At 42.9% G+C, this 22,610-nt stretch overlaps 1 protein-coding gene across 1 annotated transcript in view; it reads right to left on the bottom strand.

The window, feature by feature from the left end:
- Positions 1-8,663: 8,663 nt before the first annotated feature.
- Positions 8,664-22,610, bottom strand: part of LOC124141078 (leucine-rich repeat-containing G-protein coupled receptor 5-like) — a 152,765-nt gene continuing 138,818 nt past the window's right edge. Inside the window, exons 15-21 of the mRNA XM_046508973.2 lie at positions 20,919-21,096; positions 19,075-19,189; positions 17,957-18,139; positions 14,427-14,654; positions 13,594-13,773; positions 11,390-11,515; positions 8,664-10,781 (exon numbers count right to left, since the gene is read on the bottom strand). Of these exons, the coding sequence (XP_046364929.1) occupies positions 8,896-10,781; positions 11,390-11,515; positions 13,594-13,773; positions 14,427-14,654; positions 17,957-18,139; positions 19,075-19,189; positions 20,919-21,096 (2,896 nt within the window). The 3' untranslated portion in view covers positions 8,664-8,895. The remainder of the gene's footprint in view (positions 10,782-11,389; positions 11,516-13,593; positions 13,774-14,426; positions 14,655-17,956; positions 18,140-19,074; positions 19,190-20,918; positions 21,097-22,610) is intronic.

The raw sequence follows: 22,610 nt of genomic DNA, 5'->3' as shown, positions 1-22,610 counted from the left end.
ACGACTGTCGTAGTGCTAAGGTTGTTTCGTGCAGCCAATCACAATAGGCGCTCGTATTAGCGTACAAAACAAAACCCCGGTACGTTATAGTTAAATTACTTTTCCCTGGTATAATAGAAAGCGTTAAAATGAAGGGTCATGTTTTGCACTTCAAGGCTTGAAAAATTAAGCGCCCTGTTTGGAAGCTTTGTGAAAGAATATGCGTTGAACGAACGGGACCACCTCTCACCCTACCTCATACTATTGTGTTTGTATAAAAAGAATATTCCCTTCACGTTCTCGCTACGCCAATCTCGTTAAATCAGATATATACTGTACCAAATTAAAAACTTCACAATCCTAAAATTTTAACATTTTGACCAGTTATCATTGTTGGTCATTAATGTTTAAATACAAAATAAGGGCCACGTATTGTCTTCAGGTAACACCCGTTTTTGTGCAGGTGAATCGATCAAAATCATGTGCACATCACTATAGTGGCAAAAGTGTTTTTTCACGTGCAACTGGTCACGTAGCCATAATACCGCACGTGTTTTCAGCAATACTTGTTAGCAGCCATTAACAAAAAAAGAAAAACACAAGAAAACAAAAGTCTTTACGGCCATTTGTCATGCCAAGCCTTTCAAATGTGCAACGTGAACGTGCCACCGGCATGTTGCAGACGGGAACGTCCGTAGATGAAGTCGCAAGGACGATGGGTTGTAGTCGACGGACTGTTTATGATTTACAGACGCGTCTACCACCGCTGATCGCCCTCGGCCAGGTCGACCACGCGTGACGTCACATGCAGAGGACCGTCAGATTGTCTTACGTCACCTCCGTAACCGATTTTTGACGAAGAACTGCTCACCTTCAAGCACGACGGCCATACTGCGGGCCGATTCTGACTCAATTACACAGACGTCAACGTCAATTGTGGGCACAGCGACACTTACGATGGACTCAGAGGAATTGGAATAAAGTCGTCTTCAGTGATGAATCCGATTTAATCTTCGATTTGCTGATGGTAGGGCGAGGGTGTGGCGCCGCCGTCATGAACGTTACGCCCAGTGTTGTGTACAGGAAGTTGACAGATTTCGAGGCGGAAGTGTCATGGTGTGGGATGCTTTCTGTGGCAATGCACGTTCCAGGCTTCTTGTCATCCGTGGCAACCTCAACGTTGCTGCTTACCGCGACCAGGTACTGGCACCAGAACTGCCTTTTATGGCAGCACATGGACCCAGTTTGATCTTCCAACACGACAATGCCAGACCCCACACAGCAATTTTGACAAGGAATTTCTTTCAGAATGCGGGAGTCAATGTCATGGACTGGCCGTCAAGGTCTCCCGACCTCAATCCCATCGAACACGTCTTCGATGCTCTTGGCAAAAGTCTGCGTACTCTCCAGAACCAACCACAGAATTTGCAAGATTTTGGCACCATTTTGCAGCAACAATTGCGTCGTCTTCCCAATCATATGTTCACAAGCATCACAAGGTCCATGCGGAGGCGTTGTGTGGCAGTTGTCAACGCACATGGTGGCCATTTTACGCTATTGAACTTGTGTGCCATCAGATTCTCGTGCTTGGGACTTATGATTTAAACTGTTGATGTTATTACCGAATACCGTAGGTGCTTGGAACAAATTATGGTTACCACCGTTAATTAAAATCCTTCTTTGGACATTACTGATTAAAAATTACCTTCTCTGATACATTTGTCCGTTGTATATCATATATGGGATTACTTTTTAAAATGTGAAGTTTTTAATTTGACTCAGTATATTATCCCGATATAATACCTCTCAAAAGCGAGGACTTGTGGACACCATAGAAGATCGCGTTTGGTGAACATTCTGTTGGAAAGAAGCATTCAGACCACCACATCTGATTTCTGTATCTCGAAAACGAGTTTAAACGACCTTTCCTGAATCATCGAAGACAAATGGTTGTCCTGCGTGGATTTTTCTATTGTTCCAATCGAAAATTCCGAATCAAGTTGGTTAAGAAATTAGCCTAACTCGTTCTCGAACACTGACATCAGAATGACTGTCAAAGGTCGCTTAGGGTTCAACTGACGCGACATTCTATCGATGTGCCGTCAGATCTTATCGCAGAGAGGTATAGTATCGGGAGTAAAAGATCTCATTGTAATGAGATTGCTTCGGCTGTTAACTTCTTATGGACCCGGAAGAAATGTTCCACCAAGGGCGGCCACTCTAACATGATACTGCAAGCGACGACCAAGGCCCTCTTCGTACTGAACATTCCTTGGGGAACAAAGGACTGATACAGAACAGCATGTGCTTCTTTTGATACTACATATACATCATTTTGCCAATAATTTGTCATGCACACTATATTTTAAAAAACTCCTGTCCGTGTTTCGAACAGCGAACTAACTACACGTATGCAAGAAAAGCATTCGAGTTGTTTGAGACAGAAAACAACTGTTCACTTAAAGGAAGTTCCCGCGAGAGTGCCTGGTTAGAATTGGTCTTTAACAACACATTCATATCGTAAGAGGCGATTTACGGGATCCGGTGGTCAGGCTCGCTGACTTGGTTGATGCATGTCATCGTATGCCAATGGAGTAGTTCGATGCTCATGATGTCAAAGTCTGACTCAATTATGTACAGACCGCCGTCATATAGTTAGAATATTGCCGAGTGCGGGGATTAAGGATCATGAAATATTCCTATACAGTACACAATTAAAGAAACTAGTCTTTACTGCACAAAAATATTCATAACCCCCAACTCTTTTCGATCAGCGCCATGCCCCACGTCGTTTCACAAACAGAAGGGCGGCGTTCAAACTCTTAAAGCAGACCCATTTCCATCGGTCTGCTTCAACGAGACCAAATAAGCAGTACAGCCCTGCCCAATCTTCGGATATATGACAATGTTCAAAGAACAAGAAAACAATGTTAATATTGAATATTCATATTTTTGCAATAAAATGGATACATTAATCACGGCACTCGTAAACATTCAAAACAAAATGACAACATTTAAGTAAACAACTAACGACCGCCTTGCCCCGTGAAGACATCATCCCCCCGTTGAATTAGGCACATTTGTCCGTCATATCCACCAACAACTGACGAATGTTTTACGCCGCAGTCTCCAATATTCCAGATATGTCACGACCAGCTGAAAGTAACTGAATCTGAACTATGCTCAAAGCAATAGCTTTAACACGTTTTCATAACATGAATAGGAAACTCAACGGCCTGTGTGAATTAGTTGAGCTTAACGCCGCTGTGAACAGTATTCCAGTTATATCACGGCGTCACAGCTTAATGTGTGAGGAAAGCAGAAAGTGATGCAGGTTTCAGACGTTTACCACTTTGGCGAAACCCTCGAGCACGGGTATGGTGCTGGAAAACCCACGATCATGGGTTTCTGACGGGCCTAAGTGACAACTACAATTTTCTCGCAGGACAGTAAATATTGTGATTTCACCAAGCCCATAATCATTAAAGTATTTATATATGACACTCAATAATAAGTTCATTATTGTCTACTTTACTTTTAATGTATTCTGGCGCGATAGAGAAGAATCGAAAACCAGGTGCTTTTCAATGTGAGTAGGACATTGTTATGTCATACCAGCACACTTTTGTGTCAATTTAAGCTTTATTGAGCTATTTTGGGATTTATATCAAATTGTATTTTTGTGATGTATATTCCGAGATATTTAAGAAAAGAATAACTGTACGAGTTGATGGTAGTTGGTCGCGTGGACAGATTTACTGTCCAGGTTGTTGACATAATACTGTCTGTGTAGTTAGTATAACAATACATTGATCTGAACAGATTCATACAGCAGGGATATTGAGAAAAACTGTTCTAGGTGAAGACATTTTTGGACGTTTGGTTAGGGAGTGAGTGAGTGAGTGAGTTGGGTTTAACGCATCTTCCCGAGGCAGGAGACTATAAAAGTCCAGTTTCCACCCTCGCCGAACTTGAGTTACAATTTGGCTGGACTAACGAGTCTATGCACAGTCAAATCAAAATCGCGCACCGAAATCGAAATCCGGTTTGTAAACTTTCGTGCAGATTTCGATCGATTGCAGGATTTGCAAAGCATGTGCACCGCCAACTCGTTGTCAGCAGGTATTTTCCAAATCTTTCATGTTTTTAATCAAGGTGCTCACATGAAGGAGACATTTCGCGATGTAAGACTCGTTTTATCACAATATAGATCTGATTGGTCCATAGGAGAGGCTTAGAAGGGACATAACTGGAAATAGCTACTGATGGCGCTACGATCGAGCCCGGTAATCCCAGCCTAGTTCGGCAAGGAAACTGGACTTTTAAAGTCAGTTAACTCTCTTAACTCGTGAAGATGGGCTTAACGCCGCTTTTGACAGTATTCCAGTTATATCGCGGCGTGCCAGCTTAATGTGAGAGGAAAGCCGAAGTTATGCAGGTCTCAGACGTTTACTACTTTGGCGAAACCCTCGAGCACGGGTATGGTGCTGACAAACCTAGAAACATAATCGGGGCGAACCGGGATTCGAACCCACAATCATAGGTTTCTGGCGTGTTCTAGGGACGCAACTCAGCACAGCGAATCGCGGCGCCTTAGACGACTGGGCCACCCGTTCCCCCACGTTTTGTTGGAACACGTATTCCCTAAAGGTATTTCAACTATCTTGTTTTGACCGTGAAAACATGTAGCTGCAAACGTCCTCGTGTGTCCAAAGTAATAACACATATATGTGACAAAAAATATTTCCATCATAAAAAGATACTCTTATAAAAGTATTGTACGATTCTGACTTTTTTTTAATAGGCATTTGTTTATGAATCACTATCAAATAGTGAAGATACCAGGTGTTCTAAAAGATGTGAGCGTATCAAGCCAAAAAGGTGGCGCCAGTTACAAACACATGCAAGGGCAAATCAAGTGTTCACCTGAAAAATATTTCATCGGACATCATTGTTGTCACTAATGCGTCAAATATAAAATGCTATCACTAAACTTTGCGAAAGCTTTGCTGAGGCCTTGAATGTTGTAATCGTGGTCAAATAACTTTAGAGCAAGAATTTAATTACTGTCCAGCGAGAAATTGGTAGTTGCTACCTTTCCAACTTACGGTTTGGCATGGACAGCGCTAACACCTTCGTAACACGTTTTGACATTACCTTTAGCATGGAACAACGCACTTGACTGAGACTTCCTTCCGCAGCCTGATGCTCGTCCAATGAAAAGCACTTGATCACATGTAGCTGTCAGTATGTATATTTCATTGGTCACGTGCGTTTCATGCAAAACGTGGCCTTTGGCTGTGGTGCGAAGTCGCACGTGTGTACTGCACCACTAAATGCTACATCATCATCTTAGTCAAAGGTGTGATCCTCAGCAAAAGTTGTAAAATATCTGCTTTCCAATGCTCGCTAATACTTGTGTTCCGAATATAACCAAATTTGTCCATTCGTACCTGTGTGCGAGTTATGAGTCGAAAAACACGAGTTTAAAAGTAGTAACAGCGGCCGTGTCAGTAAACTCGACCGCTCGTGTCTACATGTTCACCATTGGTTTAAAGCTGCTTTGAATTGTATTTTAGTTTGTCACGTCGTGTCAGCTTCATGTGGGAGGAAAACCCAAAGTGATGCAGGTCTCAGACATTTACCACTGCCGGCATACGTGCTCGCGGTTTTACCAAACCTAGAAACATGATCGATGCTTACCCAAGGGACGCAACTCTGCACAAAGAATTGCGGTGCCTCAGACGACTGGGGCACTCGGTACCTCCCACCAGGTTCATAACTTTCATGAACTACAATACAGTCGATGTATGGCGTGTACTTAGCGTCATGGTTTGGGAACATGCTCCACGACATTTATGCATACCAGACGCAGCTTGTCACAACCGGTGCAAAATCAGAATCGGGGCGTTAAGAAGACGTGAATCATAATTTATCGCAGGAATGTAAATCGCGAGTGGTGGCTGATAAGAAAAACATACCTACGCTTTCTCGGCTACATTTGAGTGCGTCTCAAGACACTGCACACGTGACAGCACGCACCATGATGTTGAGTACCGCCGCACGAAACGAAAGATGGCTTCATCTAACTCAGCCCAGGGCCAAAATAGCTTACATATGTAGAGATAAAAGAAAAACATTCTGTAAGGCCAAAGAAGGAAAACAAAATGATTCTCGTCGTCGTGCGGGTCTTTTTTAACCTAGAGCATCAATGCTTTTTTTCCTGGTCCGAATGCAGGAATTCCTAATTTTCTAATGTAATATTATAGAGTTATCTTTCCTTTACTGTGTGCCCGCTAGGTTGTATACATTCACGACAGCCCAGGGATCATGTACAATTTTCAATGTACTTTCAACATTGTCCTTGTTTGAATTAAAGACTCACTCTTGTTCAGTGTCTCTGGTTGTCTTCTTTCATTCCATGTCTGACAATAAGACAATGTACACAATTGTGGTTTTAATAACAGGAACGAAGAAAAGCCTGTCCTGAGAAACATTTTTTGTGGCCTAATATTTAACATTCGTCTTTATTCTAACATGCAATATAATGTAATGGCTGCGAACCTGTTTCAATGGGACTAAAACTGAAGTCTGTACACGCTCGTGTAAACCCATTTCACAACATAAGACAAAACACAATAACGCCACGTCGGCCAGCAGCATTTAAGTCTAACGGGACATGTTCCGTTAGCTAATCAACAGTTATATAACAACTTTGTTAAGGCATGCTGTTTGTTGGTTGTTTAACGCAGCACTCAGAAATATTCCAGCTATATGACGGCGGTCTGTAAATAATCGAGTCTGGACCAGACAATCCAGTGATTGATATCGTGAGCATCGATACACTCAATTGGGATACGATGACATGAATCAACCAAGTCAGCGAGCCTGACCACCCGATCCCGTTAGTCGCCTCTTACGACAAGCATAGTCGCCTTTTACGGCAAGCATGGGTTGCTGAAGACCTATTCTACCCCGGATCTTCACGGGCAGGTTAAGGCATTCTACAACAAAGAACATGACTCGTTGAAGTGCTAAAATATATATCTACGTTATCAATATCATAATAATATAGTTTTTAATTCTATCATACTAATATAGAGTACTAAAACAGTTAAAGAACACCCGATTCTTTCAGTAAGTGAGTTGGGTTAACTCCGCTTTGAACAGTATTCCAGTTATATCACGGCGTGTCAGCTTAATGTGGGAGGAAAGCATGAGGTGATGCAGATCTCACACTATCACACTTACCCCACGAGCACGTGTATGGTGCTGACAAACCTAGAAAAATAACCGGGGCGAGCCCCCGATTCCTTCATGTTACTATGTACTTACTCTTGACAGGTTAACTACAGTAATATACTGAATCTGGTGCTCTCTAACTTCTTTTGTGTAGTATAGTTATGCGCCGTTATAAATCACACGTGCATAAAAGAGACTTGACTTCGGGACGGTGTTAAGTACACTGAATACTGATATTGTATAATTGACATTTAAAATATACTTTCAATATACCACGTCAGTAGGTACTAACTGCATTGCACCGACTTAACTAAAGAGAATCGATATAGCATTGATTTCAAAGTTTATCTCAAATTTACACTTTGATAAATGTATATAAATTGATCACCTAGTTGCTCGAGGTCAAGCACCCGCCAAAACGTTAATCTTCCGTCACCAGCATCATCTTTTGAAACTTTCACGTTATGTTCATCAAAGAGCAAAATGGCCGTGTATGTTATAGCAAAACGATACAGTATGCGTTCTGTTCAAACACAATGTCCATGCGTCAATAATGGGTTAGGTGTAACGCAATTCCCAACAGTATTTCAGTTCAGATTTTATCGAAGCACACATCGTTGAAGACCTAGAAGTTATAACTTTGTTGGCGGTACAGCATAGGGCTTGGTGTCGACACACCAAATGTCATACCCGGGCCGAAGCTGGGATTCGAACCTATGGGACTCAACAGTCACATTTAGACTCAGGCACCAATGTTGGATATATACACCTGAACAAAAGTTAAGCACCACTCCTTTACATTCTATACTGCTCGAAAGAGTGAGTGAGTGAGTTGGGTTTAACGCCGCTTTTAACAGTATGCCAGTTATATTACGATGTGTCAGCTTAATGTGGGAGGAAAGCTGATGCAGGTCTTGGACGAGCACGGGTATGGTGCTGATAAACCTAGAAACATAATCGGGGCGAACCGGGATTCGAACCAACAATCACAGGTTTCCGGCGTGTCCAAGGGACGCAACTCTGCACAACGAATCGCGGCGCCTTACACGACTGAGCCACCCGTGCCCCCACTACTCAAAAGAAAAAAAGGAACATAGCCATGCCAGATTGACTATAGCCATATGCGAAATTCGGGTGTTAACTTCTTTTGAGTAGTATAAATCGCGAACATCCTTTGAAAATAACTGCATACGGCATTGATCTTACTTTGGTAAATGTCTAATGCACCACTGATACCCAATGAAATGTTATTACGAGTGTCCCTCTGACGAAACAGTGTTTTTGTACTAAGTCATGTCATATCACATGAGACAAAGGCTAGTCAAACATATTGCCACGGAATAGTCACAAAACGTGTCAATAGAAAAAAACAACCTGTTTTGTGTCTGTATTTCACTTTGTAAACAAAAACAAATGTATCTCGGCGGAAAATTAATCCAGGATGTTATTTATATATTTTATTTGGAAAGTTTTAATAACTAACTGGGCGCCGTTGTACAAAGCGATCTTAGCGCTATGGTGATCGTGACTCCTATACCTTAACATAGAATTACGACAGTCGTAGCGCTGAGGGTGCTCATTTTGCCAGGTGTATATACCTGTATCACTAAGTATATTGTCTCATCATCATGGTTTTAATTCATGATTCAACCAGTAAAAGAACTGGAATACAGTCTAAAGCTCCGATACGAAACCGCTTTCTTTATCACAGCTCTTTAAACTTGACATGTTTTGTACAGAGCTTTTAAGTGCCTCACTCTCATCGCTGCCTATGACTTTGTCACTCGAATCAAACAATAACTTGGTTGTCTCCTCTTCTTCAGCCGCGTCATCCGCCGTTTGGCGGCGCTTCACCAAACCGTAATCGTACTTTCGGGACTTCCGGTCAAAAAAGCTACCGTCTGCATAACCCTCCAGAATCCGGTGCGAGAAGTCGAATTCATCATCGTCGTCCACGAAAGCAGAGTCTCTGTTAGTGTTATTTAGCAGCATATATCCTTCCTGCCCGGGGGTGAGGCTTAGTCTCTTACATGGGGGTCGGTACAAGTCGGTTAGTTGCGGCTGTGTCAGTTCAACGAGACTGTTGGACCGCCCCACCGAAGACTGAATAAAATCGTGTTCTGCAAGAGACTGCGTGAAAAACCTTAGATGCACGTTTTTGTCAATCTTTTCTTTCTTACGTTTCCTAACACACAAAGTATCACCAGGCTGATCAGGCGGTTCCATTACTAGACACGACGGTTTGCCTTTAAGTTCAACAAAACTAGACTCAACAGCTTCGCCATGTTTTTCTTCCTCTGATTTCCGTCTCTTTTTAGACGAACTACGCATGTGCGACCCGTCCTCTATCACGAGTTGGATGTCAAACTGTGACTGGGTCAGCTTTTCCACACACACTCCCGCTGATTTGGATCGGGAATTTGTGGACATCCCACTACAGCATTGCACACACCTGTCTGACGAGCCATTCGAGTTTTCGGGCATCAGAACGGCATCATAGTCACAGTGCTTGTCTGTATCTATAGGACTCGACTCGGTACTACAACACGGGATGTTCTGTGTCCAGGGTGTCTTTTTCTGGCTTTTGGATCGGTGGGAATGAAAATTTACTTTTTCTTGATGACCTTGAAAAGCGACAACTGGGAGAGTTATCTGCCCTTTGAGTGGAGGTACGGTTTTTTGAGCATAGCATGAACAGGACGCATCAACACACACAGTCCCCGACTGCTTGATCCAAACCGCCCGGTGATGGTTATCATCTTCATCATACGTCAGATAGGACTCAGTGGTGCAGTTCAAATCATCCATCTTCTCCTTGGAACAAAACTCTTGGTGCAGAATAATGTGGGAGTCTGCATCAGGCCGGCCGGAGCCATGCTTCCTATGTTCAACATTTTTCTTATTGTTCCTTTTTGTCTTATGACCCTTAACGCTTCGACTTTTGCAATAGGGGCAATCCTTTGCCAAAAACGGCTTAGTGTTGTTCTGTTTGCTATCACACTCGCTCCTTTCCGACTCGCTCTTGACATTGTTCGACTCGGAGTGGTAGTTGATCAAGCCACCATACTGACTCCCGATGCTCATTGAGTTACTATTGCTGCCCCGCTTCTCGCCAGGAACCAGACTATTCAGCCCTGACGGACGTCTCGAGGGCACCCAGGAGCTCCCATGTCTGTTGCTCACTCTGGAGAAGTGGCGGGCTATGGATGAATCTTCCAGCCGTCTGCACAGCAAGACGCAGTCCTTCTTAAACTGTTTTGTGAAGATGGCGTACAGGAAGGGGTTTGCACAGCTGTTGAGTGGGAGGATGAAGATGGTGAGGACCTTTGCTTCGTTTAGATGGATGAGGTTTTTCCCGAAGGCTGCTGCCAAGGAGAGGAAGGCGATGGGGGCCCAGCACACGAAGTCGGTGAAGACGAGAAGGGCCATCCTCTTCGCTACTCGCATGTCGTTAGAGTTCCAGGCCTGGGAGTCGCGGATGGAGAGGTACATGATGAAGTAACAGCTCAGGATGATGAAGAAGGAGATGCCGTTGAATATCATGATGAAGCAGACATACCCTAAACAGAGAAAGATGATAGAACGTTACCTATACGTTTATGTTCTTTAACGCCACATTCAGCAATGTTCCAGTTATATGACGGAACGGAAGTTATAATATAGTGTGGCCAGATAACGTAAGTGATCCAAAATCCCAAGAAAATTCAGTTATATATTTGATGATATGAAAAGAATGTGTTTGTTTCTTTGTTTCTTTGTTGTTTAACGCCGCACTCAGCAATATTCCAGCTATATGACGGCGGTCTGTAAATAATCGAGTCTGGATCATACAATCTAGTGGTTGATATCATGAGCATTGATACACGCAGTTGGGATACGATGACATGAATCAACCAAGTCAGCGAGCCTGACCACCCGATCCCGTTAGTCGCCTCTTACGACAAGCATAGTCGCCTATTAAGGCAAGCATGGGTTGCTGAAGACCTAATCTACCCCGGATCTTCACTGATTGTCCAGGTCTTTCTGAATAAACCCCATCTGCCTGTTGGGTTTTATTCAAAAGATTGAGATAGCAATCCAATTTAGTCGCCTCTAACAGTGATTGGGGCCTATACTAACCTGGGTCACCTTGGGAATGTGTTAAAGAAGGTATACCGTATATACAAACCCTTAGACACGACTCCGCTAATCTCAAAAGGCAGACATACGGCAAACTTCCTGAAGTCGCTGATACCGAAGATGGGCAAGCTGGCGATGAGGATGGAGAAACACCACCCAACCAGCATGATGTAACCTGGAAAGTAGATGGTGTGATCAACATAGTAACCCATATCACAATTACATCAATGCAACATGGTATCGAGCCTGAACACTCCGATAAACATGCGACCGGTCTACAGTTTATAGTAAACAGACATACTGACCATCCAATCCTCAGAAACGGAAACGGCTTTCTTTTCTTCCCCGAATCTTATCTATCAGCTGAAACATTTTGTGCAGTTACCCAGCTATAAGTAATGGGCTTTTGTTGAAGAGCTTTTTTTCAGAAAAAGGATCCGGACAGTCTATTATTTAAAAACACGTATCTCATCTTACATTTAAATACTAGCTCCCGATCAGTTAAGGAGCGGGCAATTAATTTCCATGTAGCCTGCTCATGTACCCCGCTGAGAAATCAATCGGAACACACCTCAGGAAACTTCCTTATCTCGCATGAGTATCATTGAGCTGATAGGAACCGATGATTTTCCGAATGCATTGGGTAAAGGGAAGTAACTCGGTTCGTTTGCGTCGTCTGCTAGCTGTCAATACGGTTGAATCAAAGCTAAATAAAAGCTAAAGTCGTGGTCAACCTATCCCTGGGGGCATATGGTATAGTGTTCCCATCCAGATCGGTTGATAACTTATATTGTGCACGCTGCGCGTTCATTATATGCAATATATGATAATTGGCTGTTTGTTTGTTGTAAAACGCCGCACTCTGCAAAATTGACGTCGGTCTGTAAATTATCGAGTCTGAACCAGACAATCAAGTCATTGCCATCATGATGATGATACGATAACGGGCATCAATCAAGTCAGCGAGGATCATCCACCGATCCCGTAAGTCGCATTGTACGACTAGCATGGGTTTGGACTTTTTAATACAAATGGACGACGTTTCTATTCAAGGTGTTAACAATGAGAGTTTGCTTCATATGACGCAAGAAACTTGAAAATACGTTTTTTACTGGCAATAAAAAAGACGAATGCACAGAATTTAATTACGGATGCTCTCAGCAATTCGAGAATTACCGTGGTCTGCAACTAATCGAGTTTGGATCAAACAATCCGCTAATTGACATCATGAGCATCAATCATTCTGTGAATGACTTCGTTAAAACCACATTCAGATATTTTCCAGCTAAATCTGGACGGCAGGTAAATCCAATCTGGAATCAGATGGTTTTGTGAATAATGTACTGTGACTAGTCCAATACTAGGAGTGTCACGATAAATCGAAATATCGATATATTGCTATTGGTAAGCACTTAAAGTCAATAAATCGATTGTTAAATCAGTTTTCGATCAATAGTATCTATTTCAGTTAGGAATATCGATAGTTTCGATTGTATTTACCATAGTTTTACAGTTTCAATAAAAGAGATGCAATACTGTTCGAATTTGTTTTTCTTTTGATTAGGAGTGGTAGTAATTTACACATGGTAATGTTGAAGCTTCTTTTTCTTAAATTATTAGGGTTAAGAAAAAACAATTCAGTCATATCTCAATCATACTTTATATTTGTTGTCACGGTCACATTCAAAGGAAACTTCAGTACCAAGGTTTAATTCAACTCTAAAATCCTTATAAACCTACTGGCTGTTTGTGTAACACGATATGGAGTTTTTGAAATTGTGGTAACACCTCGCAGGAGGGCTTACAATCATTGTAAACCCTTGATAGAACAAAAACTACGAACAGCCTACGAGACGCACGTGCAGATTTCGTGCCACTGCGAGACGCACGTGCAGATTTCGCACCGTTGCGAAACTCACGTGCTGAGGTGACCGGTTTCATTGAACCGAGTTTACGACTGCAGGCGATATTTCATCTCCGATACAGGTTATACATTTGAGAGTTTTTATTACAGTTGTTTAATTAAAAACGTTGTCTATGCGATGAGTCGGTTTATAAGTTGGACAAACCATGTCTCCCCGAGAATAGTAGGGGTTTACAATCTCTAGTAATCCCTCGGAGACATGGTTTCTCCTACACATCTAAACTGATACACTTAAAACTATCGATATTTATCGCAGTAGTTGCTTGCAATATCAATAGTTATCGCAATGGTGATTTCACGACCAATAGTCACTCCTATTCAATACTCACTTGCATGTCGCAGGGACAGCCGCTTGTTGAGCTGCATGGCGTGGGTGATGGCGTAGAACCTCTCCATGGTGATCACCGTCAAGGTGAAGACGCTCAGTTCGCTTGACAGAACTCCCAGGAACCCCGCTATAACGCAGCCGGGACTCAACTGCCACCAGATGGCGTGCTTCTTGAACTCACCTGAAGTACAATTAAATTCAAGTAAAACCAAGGATTGTCAAAAATTAATTAAACCCATGCCAAGGGTTGGGTTTTCCTTCATCTACGGAGTAGAAAATCACGTTTCGATTAAATGGAAATTACCCTAACATATGCCAATTTAAATTTTAGTGAGTGAGTGAGTGAGGTTTTACGCCGCTTTTAGCAATATTCCAGCAATATCACGACGGGGGACACCAGAAATGGGCTTCACACATTTTACCCATGTCGGGAATCGAACCCGGGACTTCGGCGTGACGAGCGAACGCTTTAACCACTAGGCTACCCGACCGCCCCTTTAAAATTCACATTTGAAAGAAGTGTTGAATGATGATGATTAACGCCAGATCGCGGCGGCCTGTAAATGACTGAGTCTGAGCCAGGCACACCAGCGGTCGACATCCTTATCAACGTCCTCACGGGGTTGGCATATAGAGACACGGAATATATACCCCTGAGTTGGGCCTGCGCTGCTGCTACGAAAGTGAGTGAACATGGTTTTACCCCGCTTTTAGTCATATTCCAGCAATATCACAGCGGGTGCACCAGAAAGGGGCTTCACACTATGTGCCCATGTGGGGAATCCAAAGCTTTAACCATTAGGTTACCCCACCGCCCGACATTATGAAACTGACCCAGAGTCGACGCGTCCACTATGGCCAGGAAGCCGAGGTAGATTCCCATGAAGAAATCAGCGCAGGCCAAGTTGCAGATGAGAAAGCGCGGGACGTCCATCTTGGACCTGCTGGTGACAGAAACAAACAGGACCACGCCATTGCCCAGCACGGCCAGCATGAAGACGAACCACACACCGCATCTCAGTGACCACCACCCAAACAGGTCATCGCAGGGCATGAACGGACCTGAAACATAACGATTTAGAAGTCGATGAACGAGTTGTTTTACACCGTTTTCATTTTTGTTTGTTGTTTAGCGCCGCACTCAGCAATATTCCAGCTTTATAATCGGGGCCTGTAAATATTCGAGTCTGGAACCACAATCCAGTGATCGATATTGTGAGCAACGATCCAACGAAGTCAGCGACCCTGAACCACCCGATCCATTTGGTCGCCTCTTACGACCAGTATACGTTGCTAAGAAGGGTTAGGCATACACCGATATTCCGATGCACCCACGATACGATACACAACACACGTGGGCATATTTATCGATACGCCACGATACGGAACGCAAATCTTAAGTACAGTGTTCCCTCGCCATTGCGCCCTTCAATATAGCGCTAACTCGTGCGTTAACGCATACCTCCCAACGTTACCTACATTTTTAAGAAACTCAAGTTTTACACTGACACTATGTTTTCCCCATCTAAAAAAGCATTATCAGCTGACCACATAACACCGCATAATATCAGTAAAAAAATCCGAACTGAAGTACGAAAAATATGCCCATAATAATACTATCTGGTTATAAAAAACGTAATCATTCTATATCTAATATATTTTATTAATTTTATTCAAAATGTCAGTACATCAATTTCGGCGAAATCATGTGTGAAGCGATCGGTAGATCGCACAACTCACTGGTATTTACAGCAACCATGGTCAGATTACCGCTATTGACGCCTTGAAACGAGCTTTAGTTGCCAGTTAGAAGTCATATTTGTTGCAATTTAACTATTATATGTCAACATAACGGTTTCGCATTGAAACACATTAAGCGCGACTGGTCCTTTCGGTGACTGGTCAAATTGTTCCATGCCTAAAAATATCCTACAATAGCAATCAGCAATAGCAAAGTGCTACGCTAATGCTTCTTACAATTTTAGGAATATAGTAATGTAAGCTGCAACTAAAATAACACGATATTGGAATAAATTGTCTCTGATAAAATGATAATTTCAGATACAAATTCTTCTGACCGTTGCATCAAATTCTTTGAAGTTGCATCATTGGTTCCTTTAACTGAATCACCGTTGGAGAGGATGAAATACAATTTAAATGGTAAATCATGTCTAGTGATGTTTTATATCAAATTATATATATTTTTTATTGACAATGTAATACCTGTTCGTTCAAATGAATTCGTTGAAGGGACGACGATGTGCGTTTTTTTAAAGCGCCTAACACTCGATAAATCTTTGTTTACACTATGAATCATAAACAACTACTATTCTTATCTTTTTTTCAAACTCTGAAACGCACTTTGTAGATCGTTTGAGGTAACCAGAGCATGTACTGTTGTGTTGGTCATCTACCCCCTACGACTCCACCTCCGTTAAGACTCAACAGCAAGAGACAATGTCAGTGTCTGACAATGTTCACATTTTAATTTTACTGAAAAAGAACCCGAAGTTGAACTATACAGACTGTGAAGTACATTGATGATTTTCTGGTGTTTTGAAATTCGAAGTGTTTTGAAGGAAAGTTAAAAAAAATCAACTTTGAAGGTAAACAACTTCAGTAGTCTTGTTATCATAAAGATTTTTTTGACTGTTCCAAAATCATAAAAGGTCCAAGCTTGGCATGCTTGAAGACTTAAAACTTAATAAAAGCTGGAGTACTGTTATCTTAGGAAGCGTATCAGTGCCACAGTCTAAAAAATATTATCTACGTAGATGAAAGTATCATCTACAACCGTAATAAAAAGAGGAGAGCATAAAATGTTCTCCAAACTACAAACAATTAAACAGCTATAGGTCATTATTCAAAGCGAAATTATATATCAACCATGACATGGTTAAAGCCGGAGGAATATGTTGCTCCTCAAGATTTCTCCATGACGGAAGTTAGGTTTAAGAGGTAAAACGTGAAAATGGAGGGGTGTATAAAGTATAAACCGATATCAAACTAATACTCGTCATCATCCTATAAAGCACTATAGTTCTGTGTTTTTATTTTAGGGCTAATAGTTTGACACGTTGAAAATAAACAACCAACATGCTCCCAAACATTTAATTAAATGAACAGTAATTCGGTAATCACCTTTATTAAAATATAAATGTTTGTATCCAACTGGGGTCGCAACTGCACAAGATTATATGTATGAAAGTATCATCTACGTAAATAAAAGTATCATCTGCGTAGACGTAAGTATCATCTACGTAGATTTAAGTATCATCTACGAAGATAATAAAAACAAATTAGACGGTGGCACTAATGCGCTTCCATAGTTATCTGTTTCTGTTTCTTTTGGTTGTTGTTTCGTTGCGTATCGAGATACGTATCATACGTATCTCGATATTCTGGTCACGATATGATAGTATCATATCGTGACCAGAATATCGAGATACGTATCATACGTATCTCGATACGCAACGAAACAACAACTTGGGCTGCAAATAGTATCATATCGTGACCAGAATATCGAGATACGTATCGTGACCTTCCTGTATCGTTGCAGCCCAAGTCGCGAGGGATCTATTCTAACCTGAAATCCCAACGGGGTCACGTTGGTAACTCCGACGGAGACATAAGCCTCAGATTTTGTTTATTATCTGTTCGGCATAAGCGTAAGAGATATGAGAACCAGGCAATGAAGTCTAGGGTGGCTGTCAAGTGTATAGGAGAGCTGTTACTTCCGCACTCAACAATACTTCAGCTTCATGACCGCGGTCTAGACAATCAAGTAAATGACAATATCTAAGCAATAGTAAGTGAGTGAGTATGATTTTACGCCGCTTTTAGCAATATTCCAGCACTATCACGGCGGGGGACACCAGAAATGGGCTTCACATCTAAGCAATAGGATACGATGACATGCATTAACCAAGTCATCGAGCCTGACCACCCAATCCTGTTAGTCTCCTCAAATGAGTGAGTGAGTGAGTGAGTTGGGTTTAACGCCGCTTTTAACTGTATTACAGTTATATCACGGCGTGTCAGCTAATGTGGGAGGGAAGCCAAAAGTGATGCAGGTCTCAGACGTTTACCACTTTGTTGAAACCCACGAGCACGGGTATGGTGCTGACAAACCTAGAAACATAATCGGGGAGAACCGTGATTCGAACCCATAATCATAGGTTTCTGGCGTGCCCAAGGGACGCAACTCTGCACAGCGAATCGCGGCGCCTTAGACGACTGGACCAACCGTGCCCCTCTCCTCTAATGACAAGCATGGTGTTTCTGAAGACCAATTCAAACCTGGACCTTCACAGGGTCCCACATTTTGTGTTCTATTGAAATGGTTCTGTTGAATAAATTCGTACCTGGTTTTGGTTTGCACGTGATAGGTGGCTTGGCTAGTCCAAGGTCGAGGTCGAATTCTTCAGTTTTGTAGTTCTGTAAATACGTATCGGCGTTGAGCGTAGTGTTATACGGCCACGGATCGTAGTCACCGTATTGACCGACGTCGAAGGTGTCGTCGTTGCCGACGTAGATGTTGTTGTTGTCTGTGAAATGAACATCAGAAGTCATCGTGTTAGTCGTTTTAACCCCGCACTATTCCAACTGTATCATGGCGGCCTGTAAATAATCCAGTCTGGGCCAGCCCATCCAGGGGTTATTATTACGAGCAACGTCCCATAACGTCGAGATCCTATGACACAATCAACAAGTGAAGTCACAGAGCCTGGCGCTCGATCCAATTTAGACTAAGCAATAGAGTGCCGAGGTCCTAATCTAACCCCATCCCACTGCTGCTTCTATTACTTACCTTCTTACTTGTTTACGTAGAGGGGAATGTCCGAGAAACTCTCCATTCCTTAAAAATAATGGAGCAGAGGCCCCGCAGAGGCCGAGGCCTATTATTTTTAAGGAATGGAGAGTTACGAGGATATTCCCCTACTTAAAACTCATCCCTACTTTTACACTTTGACAAAATATTCTGTAGTTGAAAATATTTGAAAAATTCAAATGCTGCTTCAAGGTAATGTACAGTTGACAAGCAACTCTCCATTCCTGAAAAATAATGGAGCGTTCAAACAATAGAATGACGTCACAGATGTGTTTTAAATATTGATATAGTGTATACTCATCATATATACAATCACCACCGTTGTCGGTTTCTTTGTTGTTGTTTTTTAATATATATTTTTTCTTTTTAGGGGGAAGGTGCAAATAGACTACGGGTGTTATATGCGTGAGATGGGTTTCGCGTCTGTTTCAGCTGTAGTCCACTTATCGCCAGGCGAGTCCGTTAAATATTGGATAAAAGCCATGATTGATGCAGGCCATATAGGTTTTCTACGAGTACGTGCATGAAACTAGCCCAAGGATCCTAATCGGGTTTCAACGGTCAGCGGATCCTGACATGGGCAAGGGATACAACTCACTGCGGAATGTGGCGCACAATGACGTCATAATGGGGATAGGATGAGAAACCTACGCAAGCTGTTCCAAAACGTCCTGTTGCCGTCGGTTGGATCCCAGGCTCCCATGTTGATGTTCCCGGTCTTCAGCCACACAATGTCCTCCTTCAGCTCCACCTGGCTGTGATCAGTCTGCAACACACAGAGTCAGTTGTGTTTGACGCCGTCTGGAACAGTGTGTCTGTCAGCTTGTGGCACGAAGGCCCAAAGTGATGCAGGTCGTCGGAGTTGACCAATTTGATGAACCCCACAAGCACCAGTATTATTATTAAACCAACAAGCACCGGTATTATTAAAAACCCTCCAGCATCGGTATTATTAAAAACCCACCAGCACCGGTATTATTAGAAACCCTCCAGCATCGGTATCATAAAAAACCCACCAGCAACGGTATTGTCAAAAACCTACCAGCACCGGTATTATTAAAAACCCACTAGCACCGGTATTATTAAAAGCCTACCAGCACCGGTATTGTTAAAAAAAAAACTCCAGCACCGGTATTGTTAAAAAAAACCTCCAGCATCGGTATTATTAAAAACACACCAGCACCGGTATTATTAGTAACCCTCCAGCATCGGTATTATTAAAAACCCACCAGCAACGGTATTGTCAAAAACCCACCAGCACCGGTATTATTAAAAACCCACTAGCACCGGAATTATTAAAAACCTACCAGCACCGGTATTGTTAAAAAAAACCTCCAGCACCGGTATTGTTAAAAAAAACCTCCAGCATCGGTATTATTAAAAACACACCAGCAACGGTATTGTTAAAAACCCACCAGCACCGGTATTATTAAAAACCCACTAGCACCGGTATTATTAAAAACACACCAGCACCGGTATTATTAAAAACCCACTAGCACCGGTATTATTAAAAACACACCAGCACCGGTATTATTAAAAACACACCAGCACCGGTATTGTTAAAAACCCTCCAGCATCGGTATTATTAAAAACACACCAGCACCGGTATTGTTAAAAACCCATCAGCACCGGTATTATTAAAAAACCACTAGCACCGGTATTATTAAAAAACCATCAGCACCGGTATTATTAAAAACCCACCAGCACCGGTATTATTAAAAACCCACCAGCACGGGTATCATTGAAAACCCACCACCACCGGTATTATTAAAAACCCACCACCACCGGTATTATTAAAGGTATATCCCATATACTGATCGCACTAATTACACTGGTTTGGTGTCTGAAGCCACGGATCATGATGGAGAATATAGGATTCGAACCCCGACCAGCAGAGTCATAAATCATTAATCTCATTAAAATCAGATCTTAGCTCTCGCTATGGCTAAACAAAGATCTGCGGACATCCCATTACGGGTCATGTCATAACGACCTTTCACCCGACCAATCAAAGCGTCGCCTACCAGATCATGAAAGTGACAGTCTAATCTTGCAACCTCGAAAACGTTAACACGGGGTATTCCGAACGACAGATTCCGTCAAAATCATCGTCTATCTCTCGCTTCCGTGGGATAAACATTTGAACGGTGGAGTCGTTGCACATGTACGTTGAAAGCACTGCCATACAATCTTAACCATATATTAGACATTCCGGAATGTTCGTTTGTTCAGTTTTCAAAATTTTAATCGAGAACTGTGTCAACATATTTTTCAAGCGTAGTCGCCAGGTTGAAACGAGTGCCGTAAAGCTCGAGAAAGCTGCTTTTTAATTGGCTGATGTCGACTTCTTGTATGTCATTTCAGTGGTCGGTCAAAGTTCGCGAAAGGTCGTTCTGACGTGACCCGTAATGGTATGTCCTCAGATCTTTGTTTAGCGGCAGCGAGAACTTAGGTCTGATTTTAATGAGATTGATATATATGAATATATGCCTCACCTCAGTTTCAAGAAAGTCACAGCAGTGATAGGCGTATGACAAGATGAGAAGCTCGATCTTGGGGAATGTCTCCTTGGGCGGGAACTCTCTCAGCTCTGTGTTGTGGTAGGTCTTCAGCTTCGTCAGGTTTCTCAGTCCCTCCGTCGGCAACACGGGGATGTGATTCTCCCCCACGTTTCTGAAACAAGCAGAGGGTACTGGATCCCCTGTCAATAAACCCCCCACCCCTGCACCTTCCCGACCCTTCTCTCTCCTTCTCGTTACCGACCCTTCTTTCCCTCTCCTTCCCGTCCCTTCTCTTCTCCTTCTTCCCGACCCTTCTCTCCTTCTCCTTCCCGACCCTTCTCTCCTTCTCTTTCCCGACCCTTCTCTCCTTCTTCTTCCCGACCCTTCTCTCCTTCTCCTTCCCGCCCCTTCTCTCCCTCTCCTTCCCGACCCTTCTCTTCTTCTCTTTCCCGACCCTTCTCTCCTTCTCCTTCCCGACCCTTCTCTCCTTCTCCTTCCCGACCCTTCTCTTCTTCTCTTTCCCGACCCTTCTCTCCTTCTCCTTCCCGACCCTTCTCTCCCTCTCCTTCCCGACCCTCTCTTCTTCTCTTTCCCGACCCTTCTCTCCTTCTCCTTCCCGACCCTTCTCTTCTTCTCCTTCCCGACCCTTCTCTCCCTCTCCTTCCCGACCCTTCTCTCCTTCTCCTTCCCGACCCTTCTCTTCTTCTCTTTCCCGACCCTTCTCTCCCTCTCCTTCCCGACCCTTCTCTTCTTCTCTTTCCCGACCCTTCTCTCCTTCTCCTCCCCGACCCTTCTCTTCTTCTCTTTCCCGACCCTTCTCTCCTTCTCCTCCCCGACCCTTCTCTCCCTCTCCTTCCCGACCCTTCTCTTCTTCTCTTTCCCGACCCTTCTCTCCTTCTACCAGTGGTGGTCATAACCTTTGACCTCTTGTACGGGGGACGTTCAATAAGCTTTGCAACTTCAATATAAGACCAAGTCGCAGAATATCTTTTGCACTTTTATTTTTCAATATAATCTCCATATCATCACCTCAATACACTTATTCCATTTTCCCTTCAAGCTTTTAATACAACTTTTATAGAAATCCGCAGATTGGCCCTCTAACCACGCCTCTGTGGCAGCCTTTATGTACTCGTCATCCTGGAAGCGTATTCCATGTAGGGCAGATTACATTTGTCGGAACAGGAAATAGTCACTGGTGGAAAAGTCTGGGTTCGAACAGTTAAATCACCCACCCTACAGCCCAGACTTAGCCCCAGTGACAAATGGAATAAGTGTATTGAGGTGAATGGAGATTATTTTGAAAAATAAAAGGGCAAAAGATATTCTGCGACTTGGTCTTATATTGAAGTTGCAAAACTCATTGAACGCCCCTCGTATGTTTCCTTGACTATATCCCACGCCCCTATAATACGCAACCACGCGTTTCATGTCGTGATCAAGGTAGACGCTTCAAAACTCGCTGAAGACATCAAAGTGAAGACATGCCGCTGAAGTTGTAAAGCGAGGTAATGATTGGTTGGTTTGTTGTTTTACGCCGCACTCAGCAATATTCCAGCTATATGACGGCGGTCTGTAAATAATCGAGTCTGAACCAGACAATCCAGTGATTGATATCATGAGCATTTGGATATGATGACATGCATCAACCAAGTCAGCCAGCCTGACCACCCGATCCCGTTAGTC

The sequence above is a fragment of the Haliotis rufescens genome, unplaced genomic scaffold (assembly GCF_023055435.1).
Source record: "Haliotis rufescens isolate VD_foot unplaced genomic scaffold, xgHalRufe1.0.p SCAF_6, whole genome shotgun sequence".
Classification (NCBI taxonomy): Eukaryota; Metazoa; Mollusca; class Gastropoda; order Lepetellida; family Haliotidae; genus Haliotis; species Haliotis rufescens.
The sequence above is the reverse complement of the archived record's forward strand: the minus strand, read 5'-3'. Positions and strand labels throughout refer to the sequence as shown.